At 45.6% G+C, this 18,720-nt stretch overlaps 1 protein-coding gene across 2 annotated transcripts in view; it reads right to left on the bottom strand.

Moving 5' to 3' along the window:
- Positions 1-3,305: 3,305 nt before the first annotated feature.
- The window catches only part of sirt6 (sirtuin 6), a 70,818-nt gene continuing 55,403 nt past the window's right edge, over positions 3,306-18,720 (bottom strand). For both annotated transcript variants that reach the window (XM_038777308.1, XM_038777309.1), the window contains 3 exons: positions 16,757-16,837; positions 12,261-12,384; positions 3,306-4,026 (listed from right to left, as the gene is read on the bottom strand). In XM_038777308.1, the coding sequence (XP_038633236.1) occupies positions 3,685-4,026; positions 12,261-12,384; positions 16,757-16,837 (547 nt within the window). In that variant the 3' untranslated portion in view covers positions 3,306-3,684. The remainder of the gene's footprint in view (positions 4,027-12,260; positions 12,385-16,756; positions 16,838-18,720) is intronic.

Below are 18,720 nucleotides of genomic sequence, written 5' to 3'. Positions count from 1 at the left end.
GTCGATTAGCATATTGATGGCCCATCTCCGAGGAACAAAGGACTAACACTCAGATAGTTGATACTGTCGCAGACATCCCGACACCAGTACCCCAACCGAAAGACACAAACAAAGCAAGGCCAACGGCCACCTAGGACACGTCCAGTCATCAGGACACCCATCCCTTTATTGGCTTAGGTCGATGGCAATGATCAAGAAGCTGCCCAATTAATTGGGACCAAGTTTAATGCCCGCCTAAAAGCACACAAAGCCACTCCAAGTATAAGAAGGAACCCCCACGAGAGATTCGCTCTCTTGGATTTGGCTCTCAAGCAGAGACCCGTCCACCAGCATCACCAGAAGCAAGTAAGTTCAACACTCGCTACCAGACGGATGACCTTAGCTGTTCTCTTGTTATCTCTTCGAACCCAACAGCCTCAGATCTGAACAACGGCCATTGTTCCTCTGACTAAGTGGGCACCCAAAGTTAAGTATAGGTGTTAGCGTTAGAGATAGTTTAGTTTGTAGTACTGTTGTGCATGTGATCATCTTACTGTGTGTAATTAAATAGTATTGACTTTGAACTAACTAACTGGTCTATTGGCTCTTTGATCGGTATTCGGTTTGAACCTTGTGGCGGTATCGAGAGATACCTGGCGACTCTGAAAGTATACACATAATTAGGATTAAGAAAGGCGACCATATTGACTGCTATATTTATAGCAAGTAAACAGAGCAACAAGCCACACAGTATTCGGACATTGAACTATATCATCGTTTCTTTACTGCTGCTGGGTCAAAATCCTGGAACTCCCTTTCTAACAGCACTCTTTTTAAAACTAAAATAAATAAATAAATTAGGAGTACCCAATTCTTTTTTTTTCCAATTAAGGGTCAATTTAGCATGGCCAATCCACCTACCTTGCATATCTTTGGGTTGTGGGAGTGACACCCACGCAGACACGGGGAGAATGTGCAAACTTCACACGGGCAGTGATTCAGGGCCGGGATTCGAACCCGGGTTCTCAGCGGCTTAACAGCACTCTGACTGTGCCTACACCACATGGACCGCAGGGGTTCAAGGCAGCGGTTCACCACCACCTTCTCAAGGGCAATTAGCGATGGACAACAAATCCTAACAGCCTAGCCAGCCAACGATGCCCGCATCCTGTGAAAGAATAAATAACAGCAAGTTGCAGATATGCCTGGTTTTCTCAAGAGAAAAATTGGCCTGTATTTGACAAGACCCTTCACGACCTCAAGATATCTCAAAGTGCTTTACAACCAATACAGTACTTTTAGCGTAGTCATTGTCATAATATCGGAACTGTGGCAGCCAATTGCCACATTGCAAGTTCCACAAACAACAATGTGATACACATACATAGAAGATAGGAGCAGGAGGCCCTTTGAGCCTGCTCTGCCATTCATCCAACTCAACAGCTTAATCCTGCTTTCTCCCCATAGCCTTCGATCCCATTCTCCCCAAGTGCTATATCCAGCCGCCTCTTGAATATATCCAAAGTTTTAGCATCAACTACTTCCTATGGTCATGAATTCCCCAGGGTCACCACTCTTTATGTGAAGAAATGTCTCCTTATCTCTGTCTGAAATGGTTTACCCTGAATCCTCAGGCTGTGATCCATGGCTCTGCACACACCCATCATTGGTAACATCATCTCTGCATCTACCTTGTCTAGTCCTATTAGAATTTGATAAATCTCTATGAGATCCTATACTGACCAGATATATATAGGGCGAGATTCTCCGCACTCCCGACGGTGCGGAGAATAGCGTGGCTCGTAAAATTTTACGGCCACGCTGTTCCGACACCCTCCCGCTATTCTCCCCCCCCCCCCCCCCCCCAACTCCCGACACGAATCGCTGCCGCCGTTTTTTTACGGCCGGCAGCGATTCACAGCTGATAGATGGGCCGAGTTCCCAGCCCTTTACGGCTGTTTTTACGAACGGCGAACACACTTGGTCTGGCCGTGGGCACCGATCGCGGGCAGCGGGCCCGATGCCCGCGCACTATTTGTCCTTCCGCCGCCCCGCAGTATCCATTCGCGGGGCGGCTGAGGGGCATCCCGGCCCGCGCATGCGCGGGTTTCGCGCAAATACGCGATGTCATCCGCGCATGCGCGGGTTGGAGTCTTCCAATCCGCGCATGCGCGGCTGACGTCATATGACGCGTCAGCCGGCGCTAACTCGGGCAAGCGGGCTTAACGAAATTCGTTAAGCCCGTGATGCCGGAGCTTACGGCGTCGGGCTGCTAGCCCCGACCGGGGACCAGAATCGGTTCCCGGTCGGGAAGGGGGGGCTGGCGTCAAACCCGCCCGGATTTGACGCCAGCCTTACGATTTCTCCCGGTTTGGGAGAATCGCGCCCATAGTTTTAACAAAGTTTCTTGAGGGATAAATATTGGCCAGGAAACCAGAGAGATTTCTCGTGTTTCTTCAATGTTGCGTGGGATCCACTGAGATTAGCCTTTCACCTGAAAGATGGCATCTCTGATGGTATAGAACTCTCTCAGGACTGGGGCATAAGGCTGGATTACTTGTTCAACTCTCTGAAGTGGAAATGACCCCACAACCTCTGATTCGGGACTATAGCGCAAACATTGACACACGGTGACACAAAGGTTCGAATTACCATTTGGAATTTACGTTCTATCACATACAAAAGCAGTAAATACACCAACTGAATGTAATTCAAGTTGACTGGCAGAAGATAATTGGATTAGGTTTCTTAATTTATCCTGTAATTGTTAAAGTTTGCTGACCAACCGATGCTTTAGTGTTGGAGTATTCAATGTTTATTTGGTTTCACATTCATCGTTAGGTGAATTTTGTCTACATAATAAGCGCACTTTAACATGTGAAATCCTTTGAGACACTGGCATTTTTAGCTACTACATAAATGGAAGAACAGTATCACTATTCATCACTCAGAGCTGGGAAATAAATTTACCACTGAAAGTTACAGCTGCCTGTGGAGACATTAAATTTAAGCTTGAGGGATAATCTCATTATGAAAAGCATTTGTGTCCACATTTCAAATGCCGGAACACACTTCACATAATAAGGGAAAAAAAATAATTACCTGAACCTTACTTTGACAACTGGCTGAGTGGGTTTCACACTGGAAATTAAATGGGGCATCAAGTCCCCAGTAGAGTTTAATTTTCATATGATTCACCTGAAAGCAAAAAATTCTGCTGGCACTAGCATTTCAGATTTCAAATTCACAACACTTCAAGCGTGACCTTGTCCAGCACTACACTGTTGGCATAAATTGTATAAAGTTTGAAAAATTGAGCAGTAAAACAATGTTCATTTTTCTTCTTTATAGAAAAAGTATCAAACATACGGCAGAATAATTCCAAAGACACCAAGTACAATGCTCCTCAACATTTCATGATTTCCAGGGGTCAAGGACTGCTGTTAAGATTACATAAACTACATAGTTAATGCTCACATATTCCTAATGTTCCCTTTAATGCACTTTAGAATGAAGATTTTGAGCTACAATTAAACAGAACCCTTTTACTTAGGATTCAATTTTCTCTCAAAGCTTACGGAAAACCAAACAGCAAGATTTGTTGCATTGAGCACAGAATTTAAAATAGTTAAATATAAAGTTACAATTAAACATTCATGTTTGTAGAAAAAAAAGTCCTAAGGTTTTGAAGAAAGAGTTGACGTTTCACACCATGACAGGTTCGAGTTTGACACGCTTGCTCTCAAAGGTGTTACAATCTTCTTGCTTAAAGGAGCCATTGGCTTTCAAAGGGGCCGGCAGCAATGAATCCGACCCACTCGCCCCTTCTTCCTCAATGTCTCTACTTTGCCTTTTGACTTTGGTTTTTGGTTTGCTGGTGAAGTATGCTTTGACGGGAAGTAGTATCTCCACTTCTGGTTTAATTGCTTCTGCTGTCTCCACCACCTGTGGTCCTTCCCATTTTGGGATTTCGATGCCAAGGTGCTTCATTAGTTTGGCCACAACTTCATCAATGTAACCAAATATCCGCAGGTCTGAATGTCTGTCCTGGGAGCACAAGGAGAAAACAATGTAAAATATCATTCACAGAGCACAGGTTGGTGAAGTTGGATAACCAACGTGCTTTTGAGTATCAGACACTCAAGATCAAATACTGCAAGGCTTCCCATGTACTAAGTAACCAAACGGATTGCATGAAGAACACAATGTTATGGGCCAGTTTTTAGAGAACCCCAAAGTGCATCATGGAGTTCACCTAACCCACAACTTTTGATAGATTGTTGTATGGGGAGCACACGGCCCACTCTATAGGTGTGGTACAGCAGAAATGGAAAAGTATTTTTTAAAGCAAAACAATGTTTATTCTATGAACTCAAGTTAACCTTTTTTAAAAATACAGTGAACATCTCAGCAACCGTAAATTCAAATACAACCCCCAAAGAATACAACACTAAGTAATGCTTAATAACTTCCCAAACAACACCCAGAAGACAAAAGAAACACCTTTTAACAGAAGCACATTAGGTTTACATTCACTACCGAGAACATTTATAATTCTGAATTCACCAAATGATCAAGAGATAGTATTTTGATGGCAGAGAGAACATCAGTACACCTGCTTGGTCTGGCTTCAGCTCCAACATGGAAAACAAAACTAAAACACACCCTGCACCAAACAGCCTAAACCAAAAGTAAAAAGCTGACAGACAGCCCAGCTCCACCCACACTGACATCACTGATAAACACACATTTATTAAAGGTACATTTCTTAAACACTATTTCTTAAAGGTACTCTCACATGACAACATTGAGTGGTAAGAACCTCATTTTGGTAATCAAGCTGAACAGCTGAGTTTTGGAACTTAAAGGGCTCACAAGGTGCCTAGGAAACCATCTTTTTCAGCTGATTATGTGGATCTCCACACAGCTAACAGAGCAAAACAATGCAATAACTTTAGAGTTCAAAATTATCCCACTCCATCCAACTCAGATACATGTACAGCATTAAATGTTATTTGAAATAACTACCCAATCGGTCCCGCCCTTTGACGCTTTCCATATAGCCCAACTTCTTCCTTTTCAAATATTTCTTAAATTGCCTTCAAGTGGTTACTGCCGAATCGGCTTCTACCGCTCTTCAATAAACTTTATCTTCATGACAAGCACACCAAGTTCCGAGTAATAACGTTGAGTTAATTATTAAAAAAAGTATCTATGGTGTGAAAGACAAATTCTAAACAGAAGTACAATGAAACTCGATTTTACACAAATTCTAGGGAAGGAGACAATGCCTGCTACTTAAATCTTTATATAAACTGCCACCTCTGGTTGAAATTACACAAGGTTGGAGTGGCAAAATTACAGAATTGGCAAATGAATCAGATAACAAAAGGTATTATATTAATCTGTAAGCTCATTAGGTACCAAATACAGCAAGGAGGCTGTAACCAGGATATTAATCCTCAGTTGATTGGTGCAGTGACGTTGGATGTGAGCAGAATACATTCAGCATTCAACTAGTCTTCATTAATTTGATTGGCAGCAGGGAGGAGTTTTCTCAAGTATACTGAAGTATATAACTCAAATACTAATAGAGCTGAGAAAAGAAGAGGCGTGCATATGTATATAGCGATTTCACGACATCGCAATGTGTTTTTTGGCTCGCAGCACCATGGACCTGGGTTCGATTCTGGCCCCGGGCCACTGTCCATGTGGAATTTGCACATTCTCCCTGTGTCTGTGTGGGTCTCATCCCCACAACCCAAAGATGCGCAGGATAGGTGGATTGGCCATGCTAAATTATCCCTTAAATTAAACAAAACCAAAACAAAGGACTTGGGTGTAGTCAGTGCTGTTAATGCATAAAATATGGAAGTCAATTTACACACAGAAAGGCTGCACCGGGTCCAGTACCACCCTTCCCGTCCCATTCTTCACTCTACCAATCCCCGTCGCTGCTGCCTGCTTTCTAAGTGGGCCAGCGTCCTGCTCGGCTCTTCCTCGTACATGTACATTGTCTCCCTGGTCCTCCACAACTACCCTACTGCCTTCCCAACGGACACCAGCCCAAACTCCATCTGGAGCTTCTGCCTCTCCCTCAAAAACCCTGCCTACCTGGCCTCGAAGTACCTCCAATCCACCCTCAGAATCTCTTCCACTAACATTACCACCTCTGCCCGTTCCACCATTTTCCTGTGCGCCTGAAACGAAATAAACTCCCCCCTAACCACTGTCTTGAGTGCCTCCCACAGCGTAGCAGCCGTAAACTCCCCCTTATCGTTGAGTTCCAGATACCCCCGGATGGCAGCCCTCACCCGCTCGCCCACTTCCTCATCCGCCAACAACCCCTCACCAAGCTTCCACTGCAGGCACTGCCCCTCCTGCACATTCCGAGTCGACCAGCCCCACCAGCAACGCCTTGTCCTCCACAAAAAATCAATCCGGAGTATACCCTGTGCAAATGGGAAAAGTATGAAAACTCCTTCCCCCTCGGCCTCCCAAACCTCGATGGGTTCAACCCCCTCCATCTGCTCCATGAACCCCTATCGCCATCGGCGACACCTTCCCCGACCTTGGACCAGCACTGCCACCCCCTTCATCTTCATATCCAGTCTGAGTGGAACACCTGCCCTATCCATCCTTTCCTCAACCTTGTTTGATCCCCTATCTTTAAATGCGTCACGTGTAAAGATGCCCCGTCTGCCTTCAAACTCCTCGGGCGCGTGAACACACCAGACCGTTTGACCGGCCCATTTAACCCCCTCACCTTACATGTGACTAGCCGGGTTGGGTGACGCCCTGCACCCCTCCCCTGCCGATATCCTTTTTTGGGTTTGTCCCCGGCCAGTGTCACATGACCCTCCAGTCCCACCCTCAGATGTCCTTTGTCATCACTCCCTTTCCCGCTTTGCCACAACAACCACACGTTTGTCAACACCTCCCCCCCCCCCCAACAAAACAACAACCTCATTAACCACCCCTACACCAACCACCTGACCGCCCTCCACTGTGCTCAAGTTAACTCGCCTGCCTAGCTGGCCTGGTAGCCCCTGCCCAAAGCCTTCAAACCTCCTCCACCCGACTGATCCCCCGCCCCTCCCATTTGTACTCCCTCAAAAAACAAAGAAACAGAATAAGGTGCACTCAATCTTGATGCTCCCCAAGCACCCGATCACCAAGCCAAACAAAACATTTCAAAGGTGATAAAGCTCTCCAGTAACCACCAAAAGAAATCACCTCCTCCAAAGTTCAATGTCCTCCTTCTCCTGCCATTCCGTCCATCAAAAATTCAGTCATCTCCTCTGGCATCCCAAATAATATTCTCGATTCTGGAAAGTCATCCAGAGAAGTGCAGGGTACAACACTCTAAACTTCATCATAATCGTTGCAATAATTATCTTTATTAGTGTCACAATAAGGCTTACATTAACACTGCAACAAAGTGACTGAAAATCTCCTAGTCGTTACACTTCAGCGCCTGCTCAGGTACACAGAGGGAGAATTCAGAATGTCTAATTCACCTAACAAGCAAATCTTTCAGGACTTGAGTGGAAACCGGAGCACCCGCAGGAAACTCACACAGACACGGGGGGGGGGGAAGGAGAGACATGCAGACTCCGCACAGACAGTGACCCATGCCGGGAAGTATTAACCACTGTGCAGCTGCCCACCCCCTTTTGAAGAGGGCAGCCTTGACCACGCCCTCCTCTTTGCCAGTTCTGTGCTCAGTTCCTCGTACACCCTCAGCTCGTTCCCTTCCCAGGTGAACTTCCTCGTCTGTCCCGTCAGTCGCAGAATCTTCTTGCCCAGGAAATGGTGCATTTGCACCACCATAGCCCTCGGTGGCCCGTCCACCTGCGGCTTCCACATCAGCAGCCTATGCACTCGGCCGACCTCCAGTGGCTGGTCAAATGGTCCCACTCCCCCATCAGATTTTCCAACATCTTGGCCACACACATGCCAGCTTCCGCTCCTTCAATGCCTTCGGGCATCCCTACGATCCGCAAGTCTTGTCTTCTGGAGTGGTTCTCCAGATCCTCCACCTTCAGCCGATTTTGGGTCTCCTGCATCTCAGCAACCAACGAGGCAAGCTGCTCCTCATGCTCCCCACCATTGTCTCCACTTTCTGGATCACCTGGCCCTGGGACTCCAGCCTCTGCTCCACACAGTCAATCCCTGCTTTCAGCGGCTCTACCACCCTGGCTAGGTCCTCATGGGCTTCCCTTCTCTGCAGGCTGAACTTCTCATTTAGGAGAAGCTAGATGGCCATTGAGCAGGCAGGACAGGCCCTTTATGCTCCGCCATCTTGACCTGTGGCACACCAAGATTCTCCTGCTTCACCAGCTCTCTTCTTCTTGACCCACGTCTGGTCTATGGATCCATCCTCCAGCCACATTAGAGTCTCACTTTCTCCTGGCACTCCTACACACCTTTTTCCATCTAAATTTCCACTTTATGAACGGGGAATGGTTAAAAAAAAAAAAAATCCACCTTGAGCGGGAGCTACCAAATGTGCAACCGCACACTCCATGGCCACCACCAGAAGGCTCAGTGGGATTTGAACTCCTGCCTCTGATTCACCAATCCAGGCATCTGGACTACTAGCACAGAAGCACTACGGCCCATCGCTTTTAGCGATGTAGGCTGAGAAATGAATCGCCGCCAGTTATGCCTAAATCCAATTTAGGAATGTTTCAATGCAATGAGCAACAGGAATAAGGAAGATGAACTTAGAGCATGGATCAGTACTTGGAACTATCATGTTGTGGCCATTACGGAGGCATGGATTTCACAGGGGCAGGAATGATTGTTAGGTGTTCCGGGGTTTAGATGTTTTAAGAATAGGGAGGGAGGTAAAAGAGGAGGGGGAGAGGCACTGTTAATTAGAGAAAAGGAGGTAGTCGAGGAGGGATTGTCTCCTGAGTCAGTATGGGTGGAAGTCAGAAACAAGAAAGGAGCAGTCACTTTATTGGGAGTTTTCTAGCGATAGTGCAAATGGTTTAGATGGAACAGATATTGTCAGGTGTGTCCTGGAAGGATTCCTGACTTAATATGCAGATAGGCCGACTAAGGGGGAGGCCATATTGGGTCTGGTGTTTACCAGGCCAGGTGTCCGGTGTCATGCATTTCGATGACGCTGACCACAACTCCTCGACGTTTACCATAGTCATGGAGAAGGATAGGAACAGACAGTATGGGAAGGTATTTAAATTGGGGAGGGGAAATTATCCTGCTATTAGACAGGAGCTGGGGAGCATAACTTGGGAACAGGTGTTCTCAGGGAAATGCACAATAGTAATGTGGGGGTTGTTTAAGGGGGACTTGCTATGAGTGCTGGATAGTTTTTTTCCTGCTGAGACAAGGAAGGAATGGTGAGGTGAAGGATCCTTGGATGACAAGAGAAGTGGAGTTTCTAGTCAAGAGGAAGAAGGAAGCTTACATAAGGTTGAGGAAGCAAGGATCTGGCAACGCTCTAGAGGGTTACGAGGTAGCCAGGAAGGAACTCAAAAATGGACTTAGGAGAGCTAGAAGGAGGCATGAAAAAGTCCAGGTGGGAAGGATGAGGGAAAACCCCAAGGAATTCTACATTCATTTGAGAAATAAGAGGATGATCAGAGTGAGAGTAAGGCCGATCAGGGATAGTGGAGGGAACTTGTGCCTAGAGTCTGAGAGCGTAGGGGAGGCCCTAAATGAATATTTTGCTTCTGGATTCACTAGAGAGGGAACTTATTGCTCGTGAGAACAGCGTGAACCAGGTTAATAGGCTCAAACAGGTTGATATTCAGGAAAAGGATGCTGAAAAATTTGAAAAGCATCAGGATAGATAAGTCCCCTGGGCCTGACGGGATACTCCCAAGGTTGCTACGGGAAGCAACGAAGAAGATTCCTGCGCTGTTGGCGATGATCTTTGCATCCTCACTCTCCACTGGAGTAGTACCGGATGATTGAAGGGAGGTGAATGTTGTTCCCCTGTTCAAGAAAGGGAATAGGGAAATCCCTGGGAATTACAGACCAGTCAGTCTTGCGTGTGTGGTGAGCAAAATACTGGAAATGATTCTGAGAGATATAATGATTTAGAAAAACATATTTTGATTAAAGTTCGTCAGCATGGTTTAGTGAGGGGCAGATCATGCCTCATAAGCCTTGTTGAATTCTTTGAGGATGTGGTGAGACATATTGATGAAGGTCGGGCAATGGATGTGGTGTATATGGATTTCAGTAAGGCATTTGATGAGGTTGGCTCATTCAGAAAGTCAGGGGGCATGGGATACAGGGCAATTTGGCTGTCTGGATACAGAATTGGCTGGCCGAAAGAAGACAGCGAGTGGTAGTGGATGGAAAGTATTCCGCCTGGAGGTCGGTGACCAGTGGTGTCCTGCAGGGATCTATTCTGGGACCTCTGCTCTTTGTGGTTTATATAAATAACTTGGATGAGAAAGTGGAAGGTGGGTTAGTAAGTTTGCCGATGACACAAAGTTGGTGGAGTTGTAGATAGTGTCGAGGGCTGTTGCAGGTTACCAACAAGACATTGACAGGATGCAGAGCTGGGCTGAGAAGTGGCAGATGGAGTTCAACCTAGATAAATGTGAAGTGATTCATTTTGGAAGGTTGAATTTGAGTGCTGAATACAGGGTAAAAGGCAGGATTCTTTGAAGTGTGGAGGAACAGAGGGATCTTGGGGTCCACATACATATATCCTTCAAAGTTACCACCCAGGTTGAGAGGGTTGTTAAGGCGGCACATGTGTGTTGGCTTTCATTAGCAGGGGGACTAAGTTCAAGAGCCGTGAGGTTTTGCTGCAGCTTTATAAAACCCTGGTTAGACCACACTTGGAATATTGTGTCCAGTTCTGGTCACCTCATTATAGGAAGGATGTGGATGCTTTGGAGAGGGTGCAGAGGAGATTTACCAGGATGCTGCCTGAACTGGAGGGCATAATTATGAAGAAAGGTTGAGGGAGCTGGGGCTTTTCTCACTGGAGCGAAGAAGGAAGAGAGGTGACTTGATAGAGGTCTACAAGATGGATGAGACTATAGAATTTGCAGTGCAGAAGGAGGCCACTCGGTCCATCGAGTCTGCACCGGCTCTTGGAAAGAGCACCCTACCCAAGGTCAACACCTCCACCCTATCCCTATAACCCCACCCAACACTAAGGACAATTTTGCACACTAAGGGCAATTTATCATGGCCAATCCACCTAACCTGCACATCTTTGGACTGTGGGAGGAAACCGGAGCACCCGGAGGAAACCCACGCACACACGGGGAGGATGTGCAGACACCGCACAGTGACCCAAGCCGGAATTGAACCTGGAACCCTGGAGCTGTGAAGCAATTGTGCTATCCACAATGCTACCGTGCTACTGTAATGGACAGAGTGGATAGCCAGAGACTTTACCCAGGGCGGAAATGGCTGTGGGTGCATGGATTGCACTGCCAGCAGAGCTGGTGGAGTCAGTCATTCGGGATATTTAAGCCACTCTTGGACAGACACATGGACAGCAGTAAATTGAAAAGGTGTAGGTTAGGTTGATCTTAGATTAAGATAAGGGGACGGCACAACATCGTGGACCGAAGGGCCTGTACTGTGCTGTACTGCTCTATGTTCTATGAAGCATAATTACTTTTCAGAGGGTAAAGGGTAGAATGGAAATAAATGACAGGGAGGTAATCTGCTGTCCAATGTAATAACACCATACACTTAAAAATTCTAAATATGTAGGTCAATTCTTGTTCTGTGCCCTCGGCCCAACTGCTTCATGGTTGAAGTTATTCATGAAGGCCTACTCAACCATACCCCTCTCGTCTGAGGTGTGGTGATCCTCAGGTAATCACCACCAGTCAGCTCTTCCCCTCAAAGAAGAAAGCAGCCTACGGCCATCTGGGTCTCTGGCGACTTTATTGCTGGATCAGCCACCATCAACATACTGTGGGTCACCATTGACTAGAAATTTAACTGGATCAGCTATAGAAAATACTGTGGCTACAAGAGCAAGTCATAGGCTGGGCCCTTGGTGGCGAATAACCCATCTCCTAACTTGCAAAGTAATATTCTCCAGTTACCTGGATGAGTACAGCTCCAGCAACAGCCAAGAAACCGAACCACATCCAGGAAAAAGCAGCCTGTTTGGCAGCCCATTCACCACATTCTCCACCACCATGGCTGCCATATGCAGCAACCAAAGTTTCACTGAACTAACTCCCTAAATCGTCTTCAACTGCATGACAATATTATAAAACATGCATTTTTACCCATTTTGTTATTGGGTTATTTGTACCTACCAACTTCGTCGCCTGTAGGTTAACGATAACCAGCTTTCCTCCCCTCTTTTTTGTATTTAATGGCAGATTGCTGCTTGGTTTGATCTGAAGAGAACTTCCCAACGTAATGGCCAGGTCAGACTTCCTATGGGATGGCAGGGGTTGGGGGAGGGGGGGGGAGAACGGAGGAAACATAGTATAAATCTACAAAGATCTGGATTTTAAACGGAAGTTTTCGAAGTTGTGTCACAGTTTTGATACAACTTGTTGATAATACATGACAATGCTCAGACTGAAATATTACAATCTAAAAATATTGATCATGTTAAAATAATTCATTATCATTGAAATATTTCCATTTTGTTTTCTTCGCTTCACTGGTAATCGGTTATTAACTTTCAATTCAACTGGTTTTTAACCCAACTCTCCTCATCATTCCTTCATCGCAGCTTTAAAACATGCCAGCATATCTCTCAATTGATGCATATTCTTCTAAATGATGTACTTAACTTGTGGCAGCATAAACTATGATTAACTTTCTTTCTTAAAGATTGAAAGAGTGAAAAGTTACATGCAGTGCAGACTGGGCTACACAGACGTGAGGTGGCAGAGGATTGAGGGGAAAGTTCAAGGCTGGGGCGTGCTTGGTGCAGTAACAAGCAGCCCAGAGTAGAGGGTAGAAAGAATAGAGGAAGCTGTTCATACAAGCAGCAAAATCATTGGCTGGTTAGTCATCTAACTGCTGTTTGTGGGATTGCACTGTGTTTAAAGCAAGTCCTGTGTTTGCCAACCATATACTACTGCTGCCTCTCGGACATCCGGTGGTGGCCATGGTGCGTATGGTCGCACACAGGGCAGCTCCTGCTTGAAGGCATAGAAAAGAGCTCTTATTACCCGAAATTGGGTGCAGCTTCGACAGAAAGTGTAGCTGAAGGTCGGAGAAGTTCCCCCTGGTAATGGTCTGTCTGCTGCTTACCAAACCCGGCAGAAGGTGAAGGATCTGGTCAAGAAGTTGGAAGAGACCTGCGGCACAGCAGCCAGTGGAAGGATGGCAGAGGGGGAAGGGCTAGTGCAAGTTGGAAGGCTCCAGATGGAACAATTGATGCCCTTCATCAAGGAAGAGTTCTGCCAGCAGAGGAAGGAGATGCAGGAAGATCGCTCGAAGGCTATCAAAGGGACTGTGGCACCCTTGAAGGGCTCTATGAAGAGACTGGAGAAATGTTTGGAGGCGCAGGGGTCGCAAATCCAACAGATTGAGAGGTTGATGTCGGACTACAGCAATCAGGTGGGGTCTTAGGAGACCTTTGCAAGACATTGAGAGCAAAGGTGGAGGAGCAGGAAAATAGATCGAGAAAGCAGAATCTGCAGATAGTGGAAGGTACGAGTGACACAACGTACATTTTGAGGATGCTGGCGGGGCTGGTGGTGGAGGGGGTGTTGGCCAAGACCCCTGTAGTGGACAGAACACACAGGTCTCTGAGGCAGAAGCCTAGACCTGGCATCACATCTCATGGGGGTGTCTAATGAGGCGTCGGAGAAGGGGGAGCTGCCGGAGACGATGACGCAGGCAACGATCACGTTAATACCAAAAACGGGGAAGGACCCGTTGGAATATGGGTCGTAGAGGCCCACATCACTGTTAAATACAGTTGTGAAAGTGCTGGCTAAATTGGTGCGGGAAGGTTGTGTCCGGGGAGCGGTTGCGGAGGACCAAACTGGCTTCCGAAAGGGCAGGCAGCTTTTTAATAATGTAAAGAGGATGTTAAATGTGATTACAACTCCGTCGGGAGCTCAGGTACCAGAGATAGTGTTGTACAGGGATGCGGAGAAGGCATTCGACCGGGTGGAGTGGCAGTATCTGTTTGAGGATCTGGCAAGTTTGGGTTTGAGCCAAAGTTTGTGGCATGGGTGCCTGTTATATGTTGCACCGAAGGCGAGTGTGCGGACCAATGACATGGGTTCACGGAACTTTGAACTACACAGGTGAACAAGGCAGGGTGCCCGCTGTCGCCACTGCTGTTTGCGCTGGCTATAGAGCCTCTGGCAATGGCTCTTAGGGGGTCGGCGGAGGGATTACGAGGAGACAAAGGGAGCATTGGGTGTCGCTCTGAGCTAATGACCTACTATTGTATGTTTCTGACCCGCTGGAGAGCATGGAGAGGATTATGGGCCTGTTGGGGAAGTTTGGGGCAGGAGCGACAGTTGCTTCTGGATGTGGAAGGGCAGGATTGGAGACATGTACAGGTGACTGGGAGAACAGGGAGTTGAGCGGGTGATGAAGATTAAGGACAAGTGGGAAGGGGAGCTGGGAGGGGAGATAAACTGGGGATTATAGAGTGAGGCACTACGAAAGATAAATGCGACCTCCTCGTGCACAAGAATGAGCCTGATGCAGTTCAAGCTCGTACGCAGGGTACATATGACATACGAGTGGGATGACACAGATGGGTTCTTTCAAGGGGTGGCAGGCACGTTTGAGCGGGGGCCAGTGAATCACACATATATGTACTGGGGCTGCGAAAAGTTGGGGAGATTTGAGGTGGCGGTAGTGTTCACGGTGCTAACAAGGATAACGGGGGAGGAGGTTGAGCCGGACCCTTTGGATGTCGGAGAAGACGGAGCTGATGGAGGGGAGGAAGGCCGATCTTATGGCCTTCCCCTCTCTGATTGCCCAGCAATTAAGTCTATTGGAGTGGCGGTCAGAAATCGGGCGTAGCGGCCTGGCTGGGGGACCTTTTGACTTTCTTCGGCTGGAAAAGATCAAATACGAGTTAAGGGGTTCAGCAGAGGGTTTTGAGGCAAGGTGCAGGATGTTCCTGACCATGTTTGAGGAGTTGTTTGTTGCAGTAGGGTATTGGGGGGGGGTGGTGAGGGGGAGAAATTTGTCCACATTGTATAGTCGTGTGTTGGGAAGTTTGTTTCTCCAAACTGTTTACGTGTTGTAACTTTTCATATACGTTTGGAATAAAATACATTTTAAAAAGAAAATCACTGCGCCTCTCAGGCCAGGGAGCCGGGTTCAATTCAGGTATTGGGAGACTGAGTATAGTTTTCACTTTCTCCGTGTCTGCGTGGGTTTACTCCCAGTCCAAACTTGTGCAGGTTAGGTGGATTGGTCATGCTAAATTGCCCCTTAGTGTTCAAAAATGTGCAGGTTAGGTGGGATTACAGGGATAGGTTGGGAGAGTGGGACTAGGTAGGGTGTAAATTTGGAGGGTCACTGCACTCAATGGGCCAAATAGCCTCTCTCTGCACTGTAGGGATTCTACGGATTCACACCTACAGAGCTATTTACTACTTGTGAAGCAGCTTGGGATCATATTGATTTTGATCATGGGGCACTATTTAAATGCAAGTTTTTCTTCCTGTTAATCAGGAGGAGGGAGGATGTTTTGAGCAGGAAGCAACCTAGTCTGGCTAAGACCAGCAGAGAACTGTTAAGTGCGGATCTTGGGGCTGTGGAGAGGAAACTGGAAAGTTCAGGTTTTAGGCGCTTTGGGTTTATGTCATTCCACCGCTCATGGATATTATAGATCAGCTATTCAACTCAGAGATGAGAGATATGGACAGGTGTAAATAATCATTGGGAAGAAGAGTAGGCCATTCAGCCCTTCATGCCTGCTCTACTGCTCAATTAGATCATGACTGAACTGTCTGTTTTTGTGGAATTCTGTTGAATTCTGAAAGAAGAAAGGCAACAAGGGCATTTTTCCTGAAATCAGGATTGCTCTCAAACCGTGGCGTCATGAATGAGGCTGTTTGGAGAATGGGAAAAACAGTTGTTGGGTAGATTGAAAGATAGGATGAGCAAATAGGATTTCAGCCCTCAAAACCGAAATATTCCTTGGTGCTTACAAGACAAAGTTTTGTTTCAGGGTCCATGATGGCTGGATGAGGAAAGGCTATTTCTATGTTGAGAGTGTAAGTGGTAAAACTGAGAATTAGAAGGATCTGTGCCGTGTAACCAGTGTATAATAAAGGTACAAGATAACTAAATAGAAAGAAAACAGAGATTTAAACTTGGGACGAACGAGGAGGAGGAAAATTGACCAATAGCTGAACTTATATGGCACAAGTGGACAACTGTGCTGAAGGGGCCTATCGAGCCAGTTTGTTTTATCTCGATATCTCAGGGAAACTAGAGTTGGGCAATAAGTACCGCCAATTCCCTCATCACAGGGATAAATAAAACGATAAAATTATTTTATAACTACCAGCAATAGGAACTCAGTGATAAAGTAGCTGTAGGAGCAAAGAACAAAATATGCACTGAGGGTGACAACCTTGCTTAATAATCTAACATTTGAAAACTTAAACTAATGCCTCAAATATTTGGAACTAGGAAATATGCAAGTACATTTCTGGCGCATAGAATCCATGTTTAATCAATCAGATATTAAAAGAATTGCCTGAAAAATTAAGGCCATTTTCTAAAATTAGCAAACAAAAAAAAAGTAAGTTATAAAGTCACCAAAGTTTCGCCAGTTTCTGCCACTATTAAATAGTTTCAGACGTACCTACAGGCTTCATCTGCCAAACTGAGGTCTCGCTCAGGTAAAGAATCTTCCCAGTCCAAAATGGTATCTCGTAACTTTCCCCTGGAAATAAGATTTTAAACAGTCAATCCCTGCAACACCCCAAAGAATTCTTCCTCCAGAAAAACACAGACCTTTCTAACACTGCTAATCAAAAAACACACACTTGACTGACAGGGACCCCGGATGAATAACCATTGAAAGCAGTGAGTATGTTCTGTTCAATAATGGTTGAAGTTTCCTACTACTGATTTCTAATCTCTACATGGGCATTATGTTTAATTTAAAGGCAGTTTACACAGGAACAGATGCCATAATATGGTGTCAAGTCTATGCTATCTGGTTTTATTGCATTGTTAACATTTGAAGTTAAACATCGATGACATGTTCAGCAGAGAATTTTTAAATTTCTAAAAAATAATTGTGATCATCACTTAGCAGACCACTGTAGCCACATCTGATAAACCTAGAGTTGTGTATTCTCTAGAGTTGCGTATTCTCTAGAGCTCTCTAGCATTCTACAAGGTCACAACAGTTCAATATTACTGATTACACTGGTTCAAACATGGATAGCTGCAGATTTCTGAAAGTTGCTCTAATATGGGGCAGTTCTCCTGGGTGTGTAAGGATTTCCCCTACCACATGTTAACTTTGCAATATCATCACTGATTGGGACATTGTGCCAAGTTAGTGTGGGGCAAACAAGAGTAATTCCTAATCAAAGGTGAAAATGTCAATTTGATGCCTTGGGCTCACAGCAACGATGGAGGCAGAGTTAGAGGAATATCTGATGAAAGTATTTATGATGATTAAAGGTGGGGGAATTATATATAGTCTATTTGATGAAATGAAATGAAATGAAAATCGCTTATGTGAGGGGTTCAAGTAGAACTCGGGGCCACCTGTGCAAAGAAGAGGAAGCAGAAGTAAAGTTGGATATCAAGAAACTTTACTTTTTCCAGAAGGTATGGTACAAGATTCTGGAGAAGACAGTGAAGACCAATTCATTATAGTCTTTGAATAAGGCTTTAGATAGAAAACTACAAAACAAGATCATTGCATTAGAAGAGTAAATCATTCTTGGGTAATGGAGTGAATAGGGAACCGCTTGTCTGATCTCTCGTGGAGAGGACTCTTTTTCACAAAGGATTCCTGAATCAACTAAATGTTCTGCATTTCTTTCCAACTCACATGTAGTAAGGGCACAAGTAGAATGGGGTGCTACAGACAGCTCATGAATGAGATTGGGCCTGATGCTAGGAAAACAAAGGTAGTTTGAAGGGATTTATATTTCTTTTGGTAAACATAAGAAATAAGGTGCAGTTTTAAGTGTGTTTAATTTAATGTTTCTGTACTTGGAAAGGTAATACTTAGAGATAGATTCAAATGGTGTTTCTATGTATGGCGGTTGGTTAAGTTCGAACTATGCTTCTACTGTGCTTAGAGAGGGCTGCAGCGTGAAGATAAAATAGTAGTAGCACGGCGTTGCTTAGCAATGGAGGCCATTAACTGGAAGCCAGAACAGTTGGAGCTACGCCATGGTGGAGTGAACAGCTCTCAACTCTGCCATGATAAGAAGATTAGGAAAAAAGGAGATGCAAAGATGCAAGCTTCCGAGAGAACAAGATGGGGAATTGGGACAGAAAGACTGCCAAAGAATTCTGGAGTTAAGTGAACAGAGACCAAGGTATTGTTCAGAAGAATTCAAGGGAGAGTAAACAAGGTGTTCAGAGTTAAAGAAACAATCCGCAGTAACTAAATTTAAAATGGGACAGCAGACTTCAGGAGGTAGATGAAATGTTTCATGTCACTTTAATACAATCTGGGAATTAAAAGTTAAAGCAATTATGAGCAGTTTGCACAGCAGTCAAGCCAAATAAATACTAAAGGGGTTAGTGTGAAATCCTGGATTGGATTTGATGTTAAAAGTGGAGCAGAAGCTCTGT

Source organism: Scyliorhinus canicula, chromosome 18, assembly GCF_902713615.1.
Source record: "Scyliorhinus canicula chromosome 18, sScyCan1.1, whole genome shotgun sequence".
NCBI classification, from domain to species: Eukaryota; Metazoa; Chordata; class Chondrichthyes; order Carcharhiniformes; family Scyliorhinidae; genus Scyliorhinus; species Scyliorhinus canicula.
The sequence above is the reverse complement of the archived record's forward strand: the minus strand, read 5'-3'. Positions and strand labels throughout refer to the sequence as shown.